This window comes from Aphidius gifuensis, linkage group LG4 (assembly GCF_014905175.1).
Source record: "Aphidius gifuensis isolate YNYX2018 linkage group LG4, ASM1490517v1, whole genome shotgun sequence".
NCBI classification, from domain to species: Eukaryota; Metazoa; Arthropoda; class Insecta; order Hymenoptera; family Braconidae; genus Aphidius; species Aphidius gifuensis.
In genome coordinates, this window is record NC_057791.1 from 11,492,674 (window position 1) to 11,512,661 (window position 19,988).

The window sequence follows — 19,988 nt, forward strand, 5'->3', positions numbered from 1 at the left end:
ACTCTTGACAAGGTCAATAAACCTTTCTCGAAAGAAGAAAAATTATTCTTGTCAAGGAAATGAATTCTTCTGGAAAGAGATAAAACTCTTGACAAGGCCAATAATACTTTCTCGAAAGAAGAAAAAATACTCTTATCAAGGAAATGAATTCTTCTAGAAAGAGAAAAAACTCTTGATAAGGCCAATAATACTTTCTCGAAAGAAGTAAAATCCTGAAATATAATATAAAGAAAGGAAGAAGGTAAAAGGGACAAAAAAAAGATAGGTTAGGTAAACGTCAAACGAGGAATAATTTACAAAAAAAAAATAGCAGTCATCAAAATTAAATTGAAAAGTTTTTAACATAAAATAATATTTTGATAGATGAATATGAATCACTTTAATATATTTGAACTATTTTAGAAACAATAAAACACATTAAATATCACACACAAATGTCAAAACTTTGTCTCGAGTGCGACAAGGAAAAAAGGTGTGGTCCGATTGACAAACGTCAGGGTTAGGAAAGTATCATTCAACTGTATTATACGTAGGAATCGTACACGTATCATACATCATGGCTTGTATTTAAGATAAATCATTTGTAACACCTCTCAGAGGTCAACTTTTTTTCAATTAATAATTAAATAAATATTTTGAATTAACTTCCTGGGTGCATTCCTTTAATAAAATTTTTTCGCCATTCTGCAATTTTACCTTATAACACCCTATAATACTGACCAAAATTTTATAGGAAAAAGCTGTTTCTTGTAGTGGCAGTACTGCAGTCCAATTCACAGGGCAAATTTTATACAATTTAGGGCTTTTTTTTGCCGGTGATGGCGCTTGTAAAGTTTTTTTTATATAGATTTCACATACAAAAGCTCTACAAGCGCCGCCAGTGGAGGAAAAACGCCCTAAATTGTAATGCCTTGTGAATTGGACTGCTGGCACATGGCATTTTTTTTTTTTTTTGGCTCGAATTATTGAAGAAATAACCTGAATGACTGTTTAATGATCATATCAAACTGAAATAAATAGAAAATAGACTTGTTGTACTTGCTTGTTATTATCACATAGGTGATACAAAATATTATCGTAAAAGTTTAAAGTCTGGATAATTACATAGAGGATTTCGTCACTTTTGTCATTTTTTCTGTGACTAGCTTTTAGTCAGTATTACAGGGCGAAATCGCAGAGCGAAAAAAATTTTTTATTAAAGGAATGCACCCAGTAATGCTATTCCTAATTACTAATTAACACACCATTTTTGGGTTATTAGACAATCATACAGATGATACTACAAAAGTGTATGATAGTTGAAAGTGCCCTCTTTTTCCTTTGTAATGAACTGACTCATTTATTTAATCTACACCACTACACAACTGTCGAAATTTTTTTTTTTTTATACAACAATAAATAATAAATTAATTCATTGGCATCTATAAAAAATTATGCTATAATTATTAAAGGAATAATTTTACAATACAATTGTACAATCACTATTTTGACTATACTCCACGTTGTAAACGAAGCTTTTTATCAAGGAAACTAGAGACTCTAGGCCCTCTAGTCTTTTTGGTTGTTGTAAACAACGCCGTAAGCGGTTTGCAAAGGCGAGCCCTCGTTATCGTTGTTTCGCAGTGGCAATAAAAAACAAAACAAACCATGGCACAAAGACCAAGAGTAAGTTCATATTTATTAATTATTGTTAACAAAATAAATTTCAATTATTATTTATATCAATAAATAATTAATAGTCGTGAATACATAAACTTTTAGGTTAAAATAATGAATAAAATTTCTAACAGTACTAATAGTAAAATATTGTAAGATATCTCTACCAAAAAATACCATAACCTTCATTTTACTTTTTTTTATAATTATAACATTTATATATTCATTATTTTAACTTACGAGTTTATTTATTCACGACTATTAATTATTAAATTAAATACAAGATTATAATAATAACAATATAATTAATTATTTTCAGGACATCATAAGTACAATGAGAAGTAACGAGCTTGCTCGTGAAAAAGAGGAAGCAAATCGGACACGCCGCAGGGCTGATCTTGCTCGACGTCACGAGCAAGCTCGAGCACAGCTCTATTTAATTGAAGAAGAATTCATTCAGGAAGGTTATGATGTACCAGGTACTGCTTTGGACGAAGTTATCTTTGAAAATAATAATAATATTGATCAACATGCTGATGATGATAATGCTGATGATCGTGGTGATTTGGGTGCTGCTGTTAATCTTAATGATGATCCTGGTGATGCAATTGCTCGTCGTGAGGAGATGTTACGAGGTGTACCAGTCGGCGGTATTGCTGGGGTACCAGTCCATCGTATTGCTCGTGTTGGTCGTCGTGGTGGTGGTGATGGAAGATTGAGAGGGGAAAATACTGGACGTGGTAATGCTGGGGCTTATGGAGGTTATGGAGGTCGTGCTGTAGCTGTCAATCCTGGCCAGATGCCAGTCGATGACTCTGAACGTTTCAGGTAAACAATGAATACTATATGTATTTATAAATAATAAATACTAAATATAAATAATATATAAATAATAAATACTATATGTATAAATAAAAAAAATAAACAACAAGTAACAACAATAAACTTTCAAATTAAACAACAATTAAAAAAAATAAATAACAACAATAAACTATCGAATTAATCAACAATAAAAAAAATAAATAACAATAATAAACTATAAATTTTTAATCATTTTGTCTAGATATTGGCGTAAACAATATTTCAAATCCATACTCAGTGGTGGTGATGGAGGATCACGAAGACAAGGACGAGAAGGTAGACGAGGAGGTACACGAGGTGGTGGAGGTGCATATAATAGTGGGAAAAATGTCTTTTTTTTATAAAAAATTTTATAAAGAAGTCTTAATCAAAAAAAAAAAAAAAAACGTGATATGGTTAACAAAAGGTGATGTGAAAAGTACAAAGTTAATTTAATAATAATAAATATATATTATCATAATAATAATAAAGTAAATAAATCATATTATTATAATAATAAAGTAAATAAATCATATCATTATAATAATAATAAAGTAAATAATATATTATTAATTATTAACAAGTATAGATTACTTGATAATAATAATAATAAATAAGTAAACAAACGTACTAAAAAACTAAAAAAAAAATAACCTTTTAAATATTAAAAAAAGAATTAAGACTAAACTAAAACTAAATAAAGATAATTTGTATTACACCAAACGAAAAGAAACTTTTTTTACAATGTATTTATTGTCAATTTTTTAATTCCCCAATTTTCCATCTAGATTTATCGTTAAAAAAAAGTGTGAGTGCTGTTTTTTTTATAAATATGAACATGATTTTAAACATGATGATAATTTAATATGTGGTCTAATAATTGTATTATTTGTATCAAATGATTGTCGATTTAGTTCAGCTGTTTTTTTTGTACACATTGTTGTGGAGAATCTGCTGTTGTATTTGATGAAATGTGTTTTAGCATTTGCTGGTTCATTCAACGTATGGTGCACATGCTATTGCATCAATATAGCTGTACTTGCACCTTCCTCAAGTATGTTCATCTGATTAAATTAATACTTGTGTTAATTAATAAGTATTTTATTTAAAAATACTATCATCAACTGATTCAGTTGCTTCACCAGCTGGTTCAATTGTTTATGACAAGTTGGTGTGATACTTTATTGAAATATCCCCTTGAAAAAACAAATTAAACTGTAATTCAAAAATTTGATAACAACTAAGTCTAGATGATAAGCTGATAAAAATGTTTCTTACCCTAGCGAAAATGCCGATAGTCGGATTGTGCACTGATCTCATACAAAAACGACACAAAACCGACACACGACTATAAGAATTTCTAAGTCACAAAAAAAAATAGTAAAAAGCATTTAAAAAATAAAATATTATGTCTAAAAATTTCTAAATAATATTCTTATAATTTAAGACACATTAAAATTTTTTTAAAATAATCTTTTTATTGAAAAAACTTAATTCTGTTTATGTATTATAAGCGAGGTTAGCTGTCAGAATCATCTGTACACGACTGTAAGATTTTACAATTCTCACACAATTCCGACACAATTCCGACACACGACTGTGAGAATTGTAAATCCGACACAATTCCGACACAAATCCGACAGACATACGACAGTATATTTTTATTTTGTATTTAATATAAAAAAAGAGCATTTTATTAATAAAAATTTTTGTTCAATATTGAAGTTATAATATTTTAATAATTTTAGGCATATTAGTTTTTTTTTTTTTTTTGAATAAATTTTGACAAAAAAAATAATTGGAATCGTCTGTGAGAATTTGCGATTTGCAAAAATTTTTGTTTGATAATAAAATTATAATCTTTTAATAATTATAGGCATATTAGATTTTTTTAAAATTATTTTATTAAAAAATTATCATTTTTTTTTTTTTTTTCAAAACTAATACATTTAATCAGTTTCCCACGTATTTGGTATTTTTGTAACTCGAATGTAATTTGTAATGAAACCATGTATTTGGTTTCCCATATGTTTCCAATTATTTTTTTTGTCAAAATTTATTCAAAAAAAAAAAAAAAAAACTAATATGTCTAAAATTATTAAAATATTATAACTTTAATATTGAAAAAAAATTTTTATTAATAAAATGCTCTTTTTTTATATTAAATACAAAATAAAAATATACTGTCGTATGTCTGTCGGATTTGTGTCGGAATTGTGTCGGATTTACAATTCTCACAGTCGTGTGTCGGAATTGTGTCGGAATTGTGTGAGAATTGTAAAATCTCACAGTCGTGTACAGATGAATCTGACAGCTAACCTCGCTTATAATACATAAACAGAATTAAGTTTTTTCAATAAAAAAATTATTTAAAAAAAATTTTAATGTGTCTTAAATTATAAGAATATTATTTAGAAATTTTTAGACATAATATTTTATTTTTTAAATGCTTTTTACTATTTTTTTTTTGTGACTTAGAAATTCTTATAGTCGTGTGTCGGTTTTGTGTCGTTTTTGTATGAGATCAGTGCACAAACCGACTGTCGGATTGGTGTCGGATCGGTGTCGCCATTTTCGCTAGGGTATACAAAAAAACAATAGTTATGTAAACAAATGAAATAAACAATAAAAATTATCATTTAACATACACTTTTTATGTCAACAGTTTCATCATCAAATCCTAGAGATTCTCCTGATAAAACTATATAGCTTTTTGTTCTATTTTATTTGTTATTATGTATTGTATTTTACATTATCCAATGATTATTGGTAGTCTGACATGACACTGTTGTTGACATTGTCATTTGTCAGTTTGTTTATCGTTGATAATAACATTGTTGGCGTGTGTGGAATGTGAATGAGTCAAAAAAATAATATACCTATAGTTAAAAATCACAATTTAACACAATTTAAATAACATGAATTACCAAGATCATTTAAACCAGTATAACCAGCACCATAAATTGGTATTAATTTACTTGATGCTTTTTGTAATACAACCCATTCACCAAATTTCTGATTTAAATCAAGCTCAAGTTCGGTCATTGATTTTTCAGTTTTTTCCATATTTGAAATATTGATACCCTAATGTGATATAAATGTATTATATAAATTTGGATCATCAACTATATCATTTTCATATGAATAAACATCACCATTACCTTTTTTTGTTATTGTACTTAATTTAACAACAAGTGGATAACCAGTTGTACGATAATGTTTATTTACATGATCATTAATCATTACCACCAGTACCATTAAAAAATTTACGTCCACATAATATACTACCATCAGTTAAATTTAACCCTAAATTTTGTGTTAAATCACATTTTTTACATTTCCAACTACTTGGTGGTATTTTTTTACCATTATTTAATTGTGGCAATGTTGTTGCATGTCTAAAAATTCAAAAAAACAAATAAATATTCATACTTAAACTTATTATTTTTTTTTTTATAATTACTTTGTTATTATTCTTGCTTCACCATCCCATGTACCAGCTTCGTAAGTAATGTTTCTCTTTCACCAATTTTAATTGCTGATTCAGCTTCTAATATTCCAGTAATTGTTTTATTATCTGTAAAATTAATTTTGATATGTTTATTTATATTTCAATTTGTATATTATTATTAGCGTTATTTATTTATACCTACCTGTTCTGGTAAATCAACTGATGTATATTTCATACTTGTAAAATTTGGTAATATTATTATTTCATAAGTTTCATCATATTCAACAAAGTCACGACTAAAACCAAGAAATGTTTTCAAACTGATGGATAATCATTTGGTGATTCCTTGAATAATATAAATTAAATAATTTATAGATGTTTTTTTTCATGTTTAGAAGTATTTATAAATTCATTATTTTTAAACAATTATTTTACCGGTGTATCAAATGGAAATACACTTTCATCCTTGTAAATTTATAAAATAATAATTTGTCACCATCACAAACAATATTTATTTATATTATTTATTTATAAATTTATGTTGTTTATTTTTCTAACATTTAACTGCATTTGACGTGAGAAGCAACATATTCTGGAGGTTATGTATGAATGAATATAAAAAATAAAATAATAATAATAAAATTATGCAGTGCAGCCAATATAGCAACACAAAATATAGCAACACAAAAAAAGAAAAAAGAAATAATTGCAAAGTTTATTACCAACTGAACGGAAGAAATCTGGTCGATTTGAGAAAAATGCAAAGACCGTAAATATCAAAATTATGCTTTAAATATAATTACGCAACGGAAAAATCTGATTTTTTCTTTTAAAAAAAGGTCGACATCGATTTATGGGATCATTACCAAACCTCAGCATCCTCATTCAAGTCTATCATATTTTAATTAAATTTCTAATAGATTCGCGACGAAAGGGGGCAAAATATTTGATGTATAATAAGGCACGGTAGTAGTAGTTAATCTCATCTCACACATATTATCATCCACACGCGTACTTTCTTTCTCATACTTGACTCGAGGCACTACCGTGCCTCTTGATATCTCAATATTATTATTATTGTTATTATTTACAGCGATCCATTCGTGAACTCACACATACACATTTATGTGTGATGATAGTCTAACCATCGTATACATATTGCGTAGTAAGAATATAATAATAATTATCATTATAATAAGAGAGCCATATAGCGTGATCATTAGTATTAGACTGTCATTGGAAATTCGGACAGAGTTTCACCAGGACTTAATTTCTGATACCCATAGAGCCTTTACGAAATATCCAAACGATGTCGAGAGAACTAGTAGTGAACCATAGAGAGCCAGTCAAGAGAAGGTAGTGATCAGTTCGAGAGCCAGACAAGTTGTGTCGTTTCACGACGGCGTTGAGTGCTTAGCTACTGAGGGCTCTCTTCTCCCACTCGCGCACTCTCCCATCTATCGTCCCGGACATGCGCAGCACGCTTTCCGCATAAATAATATGGCGGATTAAGCATGCGCGCGCTGATTTCTATCATTTTTTCTTGAGTGCGTACGTGCAATCGTACGATCGCACGTACACTAACTTCGGTTTGTCTGATTACGTTTGTACGATTGCACGTAAGCACTCAATGTCCCTACCCGGCTTCAATAGAAACATGTGCCACACTGACACCACTCGTAGCAGACTTGACCCTCCACAGAGCTATAACAGTGACCCTTGGAATTATTCATAATCAACTCGAATCAATTATTAACAATTCGCACGACAGCAAATAGATAATCAGAAATCATTACTCGTTAACAAGCTCTTTCTGTTGATTATTTATTTCGAGAACCAGCAAAATAATAAATTTCGTTACAGTTTGCATATTTCCAAGCTTCCTACTATTACACAGTAACACCACAACCATTATTTACAAGACAAAATTTTTTGGAAGAAGCTCCATTTATTGTCATAGATGGTTCAAAGCAAAATGAATTTTTGAAATCTGGACTAGTAGATATTCGACTTGAATTTGACTCAACAACACAATTTCCAGCTCAAACATCAGCTTATTGTTTGATTTTGCATGATCGAATTGTTGAATATAATCCAATTAGTGGTTCAGTACGCAAGCTCGTTTAAGGAGGTTATGCACAAATTCATTGCGGGTGTTGCGGGGCGCTTCTGACGTCACAGACAAAACTGAAATCTGGCTACACTGTAAAAAAATAAAGTGAAAAGCGCCTGCGCCCCGTATAAAATATATGGGATTGCGGGTATGTGTGTGTGTTTGAACATGCCATCCGTTGCCATATCTAATTTTTGTAAAGTTTATAATTAATTTCTCATTAATTGACCGATTAACATATGAAAATTTTTCGCGCAATTAATTAAACTCGGTTTCTAGTATATGTGTGATTTTTTTCAAGACTTTTTCATCATTTTTTCTATCCGAAAAAAATGGTTGAAATCTCCATTAGAACCAATGTTAAATATTATTTTAAATAATTAATTACAAAAAATTTAACCGATCAACATAAGAAAATAATTATACCGTTGTATTCAGAATGAAAAGATCTACTTGTGTACAAAATTTCAGAACATTCTTATTATATTTTAAAAAAAAAGAGTAATTTCTGCATAACCTCCTTAATATATATATTCAATTTACCTGTAAACTTACTAATTCCATATATATCTCATAACAATATGTAAAAAAAAAAAATAAATCGAATAATGTACATGAAAATAAAAATTGTTGTATATATTATTATTTTCTCCTAATTTTATATATGACTAAAAGATAAAAATTGCTAAATATCACTATGAGATCAGTACGCGTAATACTTGGTGCGATGATCGAAAAGACACGCCATATAATTATTGAAATTTATATCTTTTAGAACTGAACCTTTTACACCTTTTGCTTTTTTGTAAGTTTTATCATCATCAATGTTCATGATTTTATAACTATACATTTTGGCTCTTAAACCAGCAAATTCAGTCATAATTTTACCATTATTTTCATCCTTCATCATGCTTTTTCATAACTTTTTTGTTGAATCTTGTCATGTTATAAATATTATTAGGTAGATAATCTGATGTGTCAAATCTTTTCAAATTTTCTTTCATATTCTCCTAAATATCAGGCACTTTAGACCATAAAATTAATGAATCAGTATCCATATACAGTGCTTTGGCCTCATCATCTTTCAATTTATTTTAAATATAATTGTAGTAAAACCCTGACGGAACGCTACAAGGCTTGTTTTGTCCAAAAATACATGGATTATTCAAGCCTTGTAGACGTGGCTTAATTGTGGTTTGAACAAGTCTTGTACAAGGCTGTGTCTACGGACTGAATCGTTGAGATCGATTACAATACTCGTTCAAGCATTGTACGAGCATGGCTACAAGTCTTGTACAATGTATGTACAACGATGGTTTTTTATTTCGTTTATCCCTCCCGTGTATTCTGCTTGTACGAGCTTGTACTGCATGTATACAATACTTGTAAGACTCACACAAGACTTGTTGAAAGTTACAAGCATTGTACAACTCTCGCACAAGGGTTGTAAGCAATGCTTGTACAATACTCGTAGAATACCGGAATAAAAGCGGCGTCCAACGGTTCTCAACCTACTAACAATATTGCGTTTATTTATGAAAGACGGTTTTAACAGCTTTTTTAATATTTACTATCATTTAAGCGTTTTAAGCGTTAATAGTTTTATTTTAATAAATAAACAGAAAATTGCTTAGATTTTTTAGTGTTAAATAGAAAAGGCAAAGGAATGAATGTTGACCTTGGGATTGTTATTTTTTTAATAAATAAAATACATGGAATTTTATTTTTTTTAAATGAAATTCTCCAAGGAAAAGCACTCGAGCTCTGATCAGAACCCGATCAGGAAACCTGATTTCAAATCAGAACCAGATCAGGAATCTTGTTCAGGAACGGAACAGAATGTAACGCTTTTTTTTAGGATTCTGATCAGAATCGGGTCAGGAAACCTGGCCAGGATACCTGATCATGAATGGAACAGGATTCCTGATCTGAAACGGATCAAGTAAATTTAAAAAAAAACTGTTTTTCATTATTTGTTGTTTTGTAAATCGATTAACTAATTTACTATAGCAATGTTATATAACATCACTTAAATCACCTAACCATCAACGGGACGCGAACTCGGAACGTTCAGATAACAACTACGGGCCATAACGTCTATCGATGATGTGTTGTGATTTTGTGCTTTTATAGATTACATCAGCAGAAAAAAAACTTAAATTAGAATTTGTGAAGTGAATTTAACGAATAAATAAAATATAACAATTTGTTAAATTGTCCGTTGTCATTTTGGACGTAGGTAAATTCAGATTCGTTGCACCCCCCGTGGCGCCTTATTATGGATTATGTCTTTTCAACCATTCGTAGTTCCCTTTGCATTTTATTTTTGTTAGTTTTGCATAGTTCAAAATAAGGGACTTAGTTTTTTTTCGTGAAATTTTTGTTTTTTCAAGTTTTTTTTCTAATTTTTCTTTAAGTTTGATTATAATATTTTTTTATAATTCACTTTAAATATTTCCCTTATTCACAATTTACCCAAGAATTTAGATAGTAAAATAAGCTAGATATTGATTGTTTTTCTACAATTACACCTATAAGTAAAAAATCTAGCTGAGTAGAAAATTAAGCTGGCAAATCTATGCAGATATTGTGTGTTTGGCTATAATTAAAGCTATGTAAAAGATGTAGCTAAGTAAAAAATCTAGCTAAGGAAAAGATGCAGCTAAAGGAAAATTTAAGCTGGTAAAATTATATAGATATTGTGTGTTTGGCTATAATTAAAGCTAAGGAAAAAATCTAGCTAAGTAAAGAATCTAGCCAATGAAAAGATGTAGCTGAGCAGTAGACAAGGAAAAGATGTAGCCAAGAAATTAATGTAGCTTAGGAAAAGATGTAGCTAAGGAATTAAAGTTGCCCAAGAAATTATGTTTTAAGCAACATTAATTCCCTAAGACATAATATTTTAGCAGCCTTAATTCCATAGCTACATCTTATCCTTAGCTACTGCTTTTCCTTAGGATTTTTATTTATTTTATAAAAAAAATACATGTAAATTTATTTTTCAACAATAAATATGTCCAAAGAAAAGCAGTAGCTAAAAAAAAGATGTAGCTAAGGAATTACTGTTGTTTAAAACATAATTTCTTTGGCAACTTTAATTCCTTAGCTAGTCCTTTTTCTTAGCTACGGCTTTTCCTCGGGATTTTTATTTATTTCGCGTTTCCTGTTAGCTTTAGAATAAGTTTAACCACCCGTTTTCGAATAATTAATTTTAAAAGTGTTGTATTTTTGATTAACGCGTTACCTCTTTACGAATCTTGGGTACGTTCCAAAAATCACTCGGAAGCCCGGAAGTTCAAGATTGTGATCATAGAAAATTTTTGATATTTTGTTGTGGTAGACATGATTTTTTTCCATGAATTTTAATAGGTGCAAATCAGAAAAATGTTATTGTTTAATTATTATAAAAATACTTTTCACAACTGTAATAAATAACAAAAGCAAGTGGCATGTATGCAATATGGCCAATTTTGTTGTTTACAATCAACAGTAACCTCCAGTAACTTTTAAGTTTATTTTATTCCTAAATTTTTCTGTCTACTGCGCCGTTTCCGGGCTTCCGAGTTATTTTTGGAACGTACCTCTTCACCCAAAACTCTCCTGCGCGAGAGCAATAGATATATAAAAAAGAGAGATGGTTTTATTTCGACCTGACGCTACCCGACGCTATCCAACTGTATCCGACTCGACGCACACACACACACAAATAGCTGTTGTGTTTACACGAAACAAGCCCTAAGCCGAATTTAATGTACGATAATCAAAGTAAATTTTCGCGTTTTCGTTTTTTTTTTCGGAATTATTTCAAAAGTTATTTGCTATTTATAAAACGACCCCCCCCCCACCCCAAATTTCAGCCGGTAGACCCCAGTTCGATCTCCGCTAAGTGACATTTTTAGATTTAGGAATAATTAACAAAAGCTAATTACTTCTGTATGGTTTCTACAATAAAATTAATATATTTTTTTTTTTTCAATTATTTAAATATTTCAACAATCATTGTTTGTAACAAACATTTTGACATTCGAAATACTGTAAAAATTTTTTGTAAAAATTTTTTATAAAAATTGTATATTTTTTTTTATAAAATAAATATAAAAATAATATAAAAGTTATATACAACAATTATATATAATTTATATAGATAGTATTTATTTATTTATTTATTAAATTTTTGTTGTACCCAGCGGCGAAGATGCCATTATTGGGATACAGGTTAAATTGCATTAAGCAATTTATCATTATACATAATAATATTACAAAATATTTACAGATAAAATATATGATGTGTTATTTACAATATAGTAAAATGATATTAACAATTATATCAGATTTAGCATATATATTGACCATGGGAGTTAGAATTTTATATATATTAAATTGAATACTATTCAGTTATATTAAATTAAATCACAAAATAAATTACAAAGAAAATAGTAGTATCAGGAGCGCCTAGATGCCTTGACACAATCAAGAACAAAACAAGGAGAAATTGACTCAAATGTCATGATTTTATTAAACAGTGATGACTTACGACATACCTCATTGGTAAGATTAATCATGTTTTGTAGTGGGGGAATAGTTGATGACACACTTGATCCAGATGCTGCATAAAACGGTGATACATTACGCAATTTAGTTGATAATATTCGTATTCTAATATCAGCCAAAAGACCAGGACAGTCAACAGCCCCAGTTAAAAGCTTTATAAAGAAAATAATTGTTAATGTATCACGGTGAACTGAGATGTTGTTCATGTTAGCCAGCTGGACCAATGTGTCATCATCACATCCCTTATCTAACACAAGTGCCTGCGTACGATATAATAAGTACTTAATAAACTTACGTTGCACCTTATTTATCATATGTAATTGTTTTTTTGTTCTTAATGAGTAAACAGCACTACAGTAATCTAATTTTGACTTTACAAAAGCATTATATAATGCCTTAATTGAGGTAGGACTTTTGAAAGATCTAGCTCAACGAATTAGCATACCCAATGAGGACATTGCAGATCTAACTACCTGCTCAACCTGAGAGTTGAAGAGAAATTTATCATCAAATACAATGCCTAAATCAGTTGTTTGTCTTGTTCGTGTCAATATTTCGCCATGTATAGTATAATTAAATACGAGTGGGTGACAGGACTTACTGAATGATAGTACTTTACATTTTGCTATGTTAACTTGCAGGTCATTAAATTCACACCAGTTCACAAATTTATTGATGTTTTTTTGTAAATGATTGCTATCATACAATGATTTTATAGGCAGGTACAATTTAACATCATCAGCATATAAGAGCGAGTAACAGGATAGTCTCTTAGATAGATCATTAATGTAGATGTTAAATAATAATGGACCTAAATTGGAGCCCTGTGGGACTCCAGATGTTGGTGAATATGCTGATGAAAGAGTACTATTTATATAGACATAACAACATCGATTAACAAGATAAGACCAGATAAGATTTATTAGAGTACGAGGCAAGTTTATTGCAATTAATTTAGAGACAAGTGTTAACCAGTTTATCCTGTCAAAAGCCTTTGTCATGTCTGTATATATCACGTCAACCTGAGTGTTCTTATTAATGTGAGACGTTACATACTGACTGAACTCTACAAGGTTAGACCGTTGTTTTTTTTTGCATCAGGAAACGGTATTCTGACACAATCTGTATGACAAATTGCTTTTGATCTTTATTTTGTGTTATTATTGAATTGTATTCATCAAACAGGCAAACAGCTCGTTTAGCAGCAGCATTGACGGCTCTCAACTCCGTCACTGTTTTCAAACCTCTTTTGTAATTGATATCACTATGACTATAGAGATCGATCAACTTCTGAAAATCTTTCATCAATATAAAAACGAAGAAAAAATAAATTGATTTATAATCTAAATTAACTCCATAGCCGTTTGATACAATAATTTTAATTTAATATGGGAAAAATTGCTGTAAAGTTAATCTAGGCTTTGGATTAATTTATTTGGTTACACCCTTTCATTAGCTATTTTTGCCATGATTAATTAATGAAAAATCTATCAGCAAATGTTCCTAAGGAGAGGATGTCACCAAAAAAATTACATCCTAGTCTAGATTAATTTCACAGCAATTTTTTCTATATTAAATTAAAATTATCGTGTCAAATGGCTGTAGAGTTAATTTAGATTATAAATTAACTTATTTGGTTACATCTTTTTCTCAGCAACGTTTGCGAATATTTTTTTAATTAATTAATTATGACAAATGTATCTAAGAAAAAAATTAAGCCGCAAATAAATTAATTAACAGTCTAGATTAATTTCGTAGCCATATTTTTTATAATAAATTAAAATTATAAAATATTTACTTTATAACATTTTTTTTTTTTAATTATCTAACAGTCTAAAAATTTTTAACGAAAAAATAATTATTTTTTTTTTTTGGAACACAAAGTATAAAAAACAAGAACTTTTTATCTTAGTTTAATCTGTACTTGTTAGAATTCATATATTTATTTTAGAATATTCATTCAATAGTTTATTTATTCTAAATATTGAGGATAAATATTTCAGGTTAAATTTGAGGTCACATTCAATTTTCAACATCTTGTTTTTTTACATCCATTCCTTGATACATTTGCCAATAGTTTTTTTTATAAATTATGAATGAAAAATGTTGCTAAGAAAAGAATGTTATCGAATAAATTAATGCGTAGTCTGAATTAATTTCTCGGCCATTTCCCACAATAATTTCAATCCATGGGCTAAGGCTTGGCTGACTCTTGGCTGGTTATTTGCTTACCAAGGCTCGTATTCTAATACTTGACCGACCATTGGTTAAAGAAGAGGTGGCCAGCTCTTATTAAGCAATAAATTGGCCAAGCCTTGGTAAATTATTTGGTGGCCAAGACTAGAAAATACAATTAAGCCAAGAGTTGGCACATTGAAGACTGGCCAACATATAACTTGACATTCGTTGATTGTTCTTTGGGTCACCGAAACTAATCATTTTTCATTCTTTCAAAATATATAAATATAAAGCCACTGTTATGTATTTAATATTGGAAGTTTGTTTGTTCAATAATATATCTGAACAAAAAAAGAAACACAGTTTTTTTTACAAAAAGGAGCGTCAAGTATTCGAAATCCCCACTAATTATGTGATTATAGTAATTTTATTTTATATTGATATTTATTAATTTTTAAGATACAAACAGATATAATACCAAAATAAGTCAAGAAGGAAATATTAAACGCATATAATTAAGTCTTAATCTTTGACGAAATTTTATACTTGACCCCGCCCGACCTCAATCTTTCTTAGAATTTTCGTTGATCTAAAACAATTGACACATGTATTAAACCCCTTTGTGCCACAATGATAGTGATTGATCAATAAGTTCTTGCAAAATGAATGTGTTATTTTTATTTGGTATTAAAAGATTTAAATTTTTTTTTGGAAAATTTAAGGTTTTTCTCTAATCAAATAACCAATACTTGACATCAATTTTAGGGTGCGAACTCACGACAAGCTAAAATTTCCGCTTGCAAAAATGGCAGTTATAAAAATCACCAAAAAAGTAACTAAATTCTTAAACTTCCATTTCCGTCCTAGGACGACCATTCAGAAAGAACTTCTAGGACTGCCAACTAAATTCAGAGTTTGATAATCTGAGACTTGATGAAAATGTGAATAGTGATAATACAAGTCTGTTTTATTTGCATATTTTTCATCACAGTATACACAAGTTTCGTTTTCAGTTATTGTCTTAAGGTACAACTAGGGAAAATTAAAAATAATGACGATTTCACGAATTTTATAGAGTAGATAATTGAAATAACGATACACCTTTTTCTTTAATCAGTTTTTTTGTTATAAGATGTTTTTTTGATTAATTAACTGTTAAAGATGGTCCTTTTTTTTGAGGTTAAACATAGGCTCTTATGGAAAATGATGTTCGGCTTTTCATAATACCCCATCGAAATACTTGAAAAAATAATGCCATATTTACCAAAAACTAAAGGATAAAACTAGAAAAAAAGACGAAAAATCATCACCCAAATTTAGTATAGGTTTTAATATTTAATTTTAATTAATAGAGGATAATAAATTTATGTCTTTGTCTAAATACTTGAGTGGAAGTGAGAAACAGTATTCTCTTTCTAATCTTTCGTCCTTTTCGCACTCATGAATTTATAATGTTTTTAGCAAACATCCGCCAGATGTCTCTCATTTTGCCCTAGTTGTACCTTAACCAGCTCAATTTTATGAATCCAACTTGTATAAGCATAAAGACTACTTTTTTCACTAAAAATTTTATTGCACTGGTTACATTTAATTTCATTCTTTTCTTCTATTGTTTTTCATTTGTAAATGGAAATGAATTGTCACCAAAATATCACACAATTGCACACAATACCTGATTACTATATGCATCAATCTATATTGATTTTATTTATTTATTGTATTATTATAATATTAATTACCTTCACAATTAATATCCAAATTTAAACCAAATAAATATATAATTATGAATATTTTTTATATAATACGAGATCACTGGGCCTTCATATGTTTTCTTATAAAAATGAGAAGATAGTTTTTTAAAAAATATTATCACAATCATACTTTCTCTTGATGTCATTATTCATTGAGCTATTTTGTAAAAATAGTAATTCACATTTATGTTTCAATTATTTTCATTGTTATTTAGTAATAATTTAAAAAAAAAAAACAACACTCTGTTCACACGAATAAAAGACAATTTTTAAAAAAGATAGAGTTTAAACAAATTCGTACAGCCACTGTTGAAGCAAAACTCATTTCTTTATGACATTTTTGTGGATGTTTAGTTCGAATATTTTTTATTTCACTATTCAGTTTTTCATGGCTGAGTATTTTTGATAACTTAATCATTCAGTTACAAAAAGAGCAAACTATAATTATGTTTTCTCATGTCTTTTAAAAAACCCTTCTCATAATTTACCCATAATACTTTATTCATCAAAGTCTCGATCACTTTATTTTCGATTCTTTTATTTCTGTGATGCAATTCCCAATTAATTAATTAAACATTCATTTCAAAATTACTCATGTTCATAATAAAATATTTCTAAATAGAATTTTCCCGAAATCATGATTCCTATATTCAAAAAACACCTCATGAAAAAAACTACAGGAAAAAAAAAATGTAAATTTTATAAATTAATATGGTTAAGCTTGTGTTTTATTTTTTTAAATTGTAAAATTCATATTAAAAAAATATAAAAACACGTCTCCGTTTTTTCATTTTATTAATAGGTAATTTTCATTTGATTTTGTCCTTAGATTCTTCTTTTCCTCCGTAAAATATTAATTATACAATTTTTTTATGATAAATTTTACTTTTCATTTTTGTCCGTGCAGTACTTCTATCCTAAAAAATTTTAAAATCAATTTTGACTCTTTTTTATATTTGCTATAACTTGTACACGAAATACGACGTTTCCTGCTTCAAGTCATGTACATAAAACATATATTTCTAAATAGAATTTTTGTGAAACTATGAATCTGAGACTTCAAACTCACCCTCAATAAAAATCTCCAAACAATTTCATGAAATGATTAAGTATAACTCTTTATTTTATGCAGTTTTATATTTACCACGACTTGTAGATAAAATAAATTCAAAAAATGGCTAATATTTCGTTTTTCTTGAGCCATTTGTCAATGGCATTATATAAATAAAAACATTATATTGTTTGAACAATGAAAAATTTTATGCAATATATTTCAATGAAAATCAAATATATAACATCAAAACAAAAATTGTTAATTTTCATAAACAAAAGTAGTTACATTTTTTCCCTTTTTTAATAAACAAAATATGTGAAATAAAAATATAAATAAATAAAATTAGGTGGTTATATCTTACGATAGTTTGTAAAGTTGATTCTGTGATTTTGAAAGAATAGCCTAATTTTTTTTATTTATATTTCACATATTTTGTTTATTAAAAAAGAGAAAAAATGAGTTCAAATACGTGCCGAGTTATCCCGTATGCACAGCTGCTAATACGCATGCGTGTTCTACATGTATGTGTAAGTAGTGGACAAGAAGACTAGAGACCAGGAGAGTCAACTCCCTGTAGTGGGGGATAGGCTGGATGGGACCAAAAACGTCGTAAACTTTTACACAGGGGCAGGCTTTATAAAAACGCCGTTTCAGCGCTGTTGTCGACCCACGAACCACGCACACATGTATTGAATATAATACATATAATACATATACTTAATAAATTAACAGTCTATTTAAATTAATTCCTTAATCACTTGCCACCAATATTTTTATTTATCATAAAAAATATGATATAGACTACAAATTAAATTATTTGGCTAAATCAATTATTTTATCATATATAAATTATTATATATGATAAATCAAAATATTGGTGGCAAATAATTGAAGAATTAATTTAGACTGTTAATTTATTTATTTGGTTCCATCCTTTTCTTAGAAAATATTTTCCATAATTAATCGATTGAATAGCTATTAGAAAATGTATCTAAGGGAAAGATCTGGCCAAATAAATTTATATGTTGTCTAGATTAATTTCTTGGCAACATTTTCTATAATAAATTAAAATATTTGTGGCGAATAGTTGAGCAATTTTTTTAGACTACGAATAATTTATTTAGCTACATCCTTCTTTTAGCAAAAATTATTACATACAATCAATTAATTGTATAAATTTAGATAACAAACTTGTGGCGTATTTTGATATCAAATTGATATACGTAAAATAGAACAAATCAGCATTAAAATATCAACAACAATTGTGAACAATTTTGGTTCGCGAGACGCCGAAAGCGCCTCTCTGTGGCCAAATGTACAAGCCTTATTTCACGACATATTTTGTCCCATTCCCAATGTACATAGTTGACTCTCCTGGTCTCTAGTCTTCTTGGTAGTGGATTAGAGGCGAAGAAGAGATAGAAATTGCGAACGCGAGAAAGAGAAAAATGCAGAATCGGACAATTTTAACAAAAAACATTTATTTTTTAATAAAATTTTGTACCTGGCTTTTACGGGTTATCATATCTATTTAACTATACATCAGAAAAATTCGAGACTAGGCTCGTTGAATAGGGAAATATTGATATTAATAAGGAAAGTAATTGAGGGTCCGGATACAGTAACACGCTCCGCGTTCGAAGACAAGAAAAAGCGACGTTGTTTAAGTTGAAAATTAAAATTCAAAAATAAGAAAAATAAAAAATACAGTCATCTATAAAATTAAAAAATATACATTTTTATTTAAATAATTTTTTTTTTATGATAATTAGTTAATGAGATAAAAAATAAAAACGAAATTTTTTTTTTTTGAAAAAATACTTTTTTTCAACATATAACTCGTGATAACTTCTTTAAAAATTAATAAAGTGACCTGAAAATTTGACTGTAGCTTTATTATAGACTAGCGATGGCAACCATAACATTAAAAAAATCTATTTATTAATATTATTCAATTTTTATTATACGATTGTTTAATGTCGATGAATAATTCAATTTGTCAATTTTTGAATGAAAAAAGAGTCGGAGAAATTTGAAAACTGAGTAACTTGTCAGCGGCAATATTGTTAAGCAGTATATCAAGAAGTTTTATACAAATTTTTACATATTTTTATTAATTATTTACTGAGTTAATAATTTAATAACAAATTCAGAACCACCGTTAAGGCTATTTACATGCGTGATTGTCCGCCCCTTTTTTCGCGAACGCCTATGCTCGCGCGTTCGTATATCCATTATATATACATGGAAACGATATATGCGCTATTTGTTATTAAATTAATAACTCAGTAAATAATTAATAAAAATATCTAAAAATTTGTATAAAACTTCTTGATATACTGCTTAACAATATTGCCGCTGACAAGTTACTCAGTTTTTAAATTTCTCCGACTC

General features: G+C 28.6%; 1 protein-coding gene and 1 long non-coding RNA gene across 3 annotated transcripts; one reads left to right on the forward strand and one right to left on the reverse strand.

Moving 5' to 3' along the window:
• The first annotated feature begins 938 nt into the window (after window positions 1-938).
• On the forward strand, window positions 939-2,928 carry LOC122855055 (PE-PGRS family protein PE_PGRS5-like). The gene is made up of 3 exons (XM_044156178.1): window positions 939-1,665; window positions 1,976-2,484; window positions 2,720-2,928. Exons 1-3 carry the CDS (start codon window positions 1,648-1,650, stop codon window positions 2,859-2,861), a joined length of 669 nt encoding a protein of 222 aa, XP_044012113.1. The 5' UTR covers window positions 939-1,647; the 3' UTR covers window positions 2,862-2,928.
• A 342-nt stretch (window positions 2,929-3,270) lies between these two features.
• Window positions 3,271-8,139, reverse strand: LOC122855056. 2 transcript variants are annotated; one of them, XR_006374038.1, is made up of 7 exons: window positions 6,383-8,139; window positions 6,150-6,292; window positions 5,960-6,073; window positions 5,658-5,894; window positions 5,454-5,580; window positions 5,145-5,375; window positions 3,271-3,692 (listed from the first exon to the last, which is right to left on the reverse strand). It is a non-coding gene; the product is annotated as an uncharacterized LOC122855056 (long non-coding RNA). The 2 variants fall into 2 exon arrangements; XR_006374037.1 differs by having other exon boundaries at window positions 5,145-5,580.
• Window positions 8,140-19,988: the final 11,849 nt, after the last annotated feature.

Excerpts from the sequence above, each read along its gene's own strand:
- LOC122855055 (XM_044156178.1), top strand. Across the intron at positions 2,485-2,719 it reads GATGACTCTGAACGTTTCAG|ATATTGGCGTAAACAATATT; the intron begins GTAAACAATGAA and ends CATTTTGTCTAG.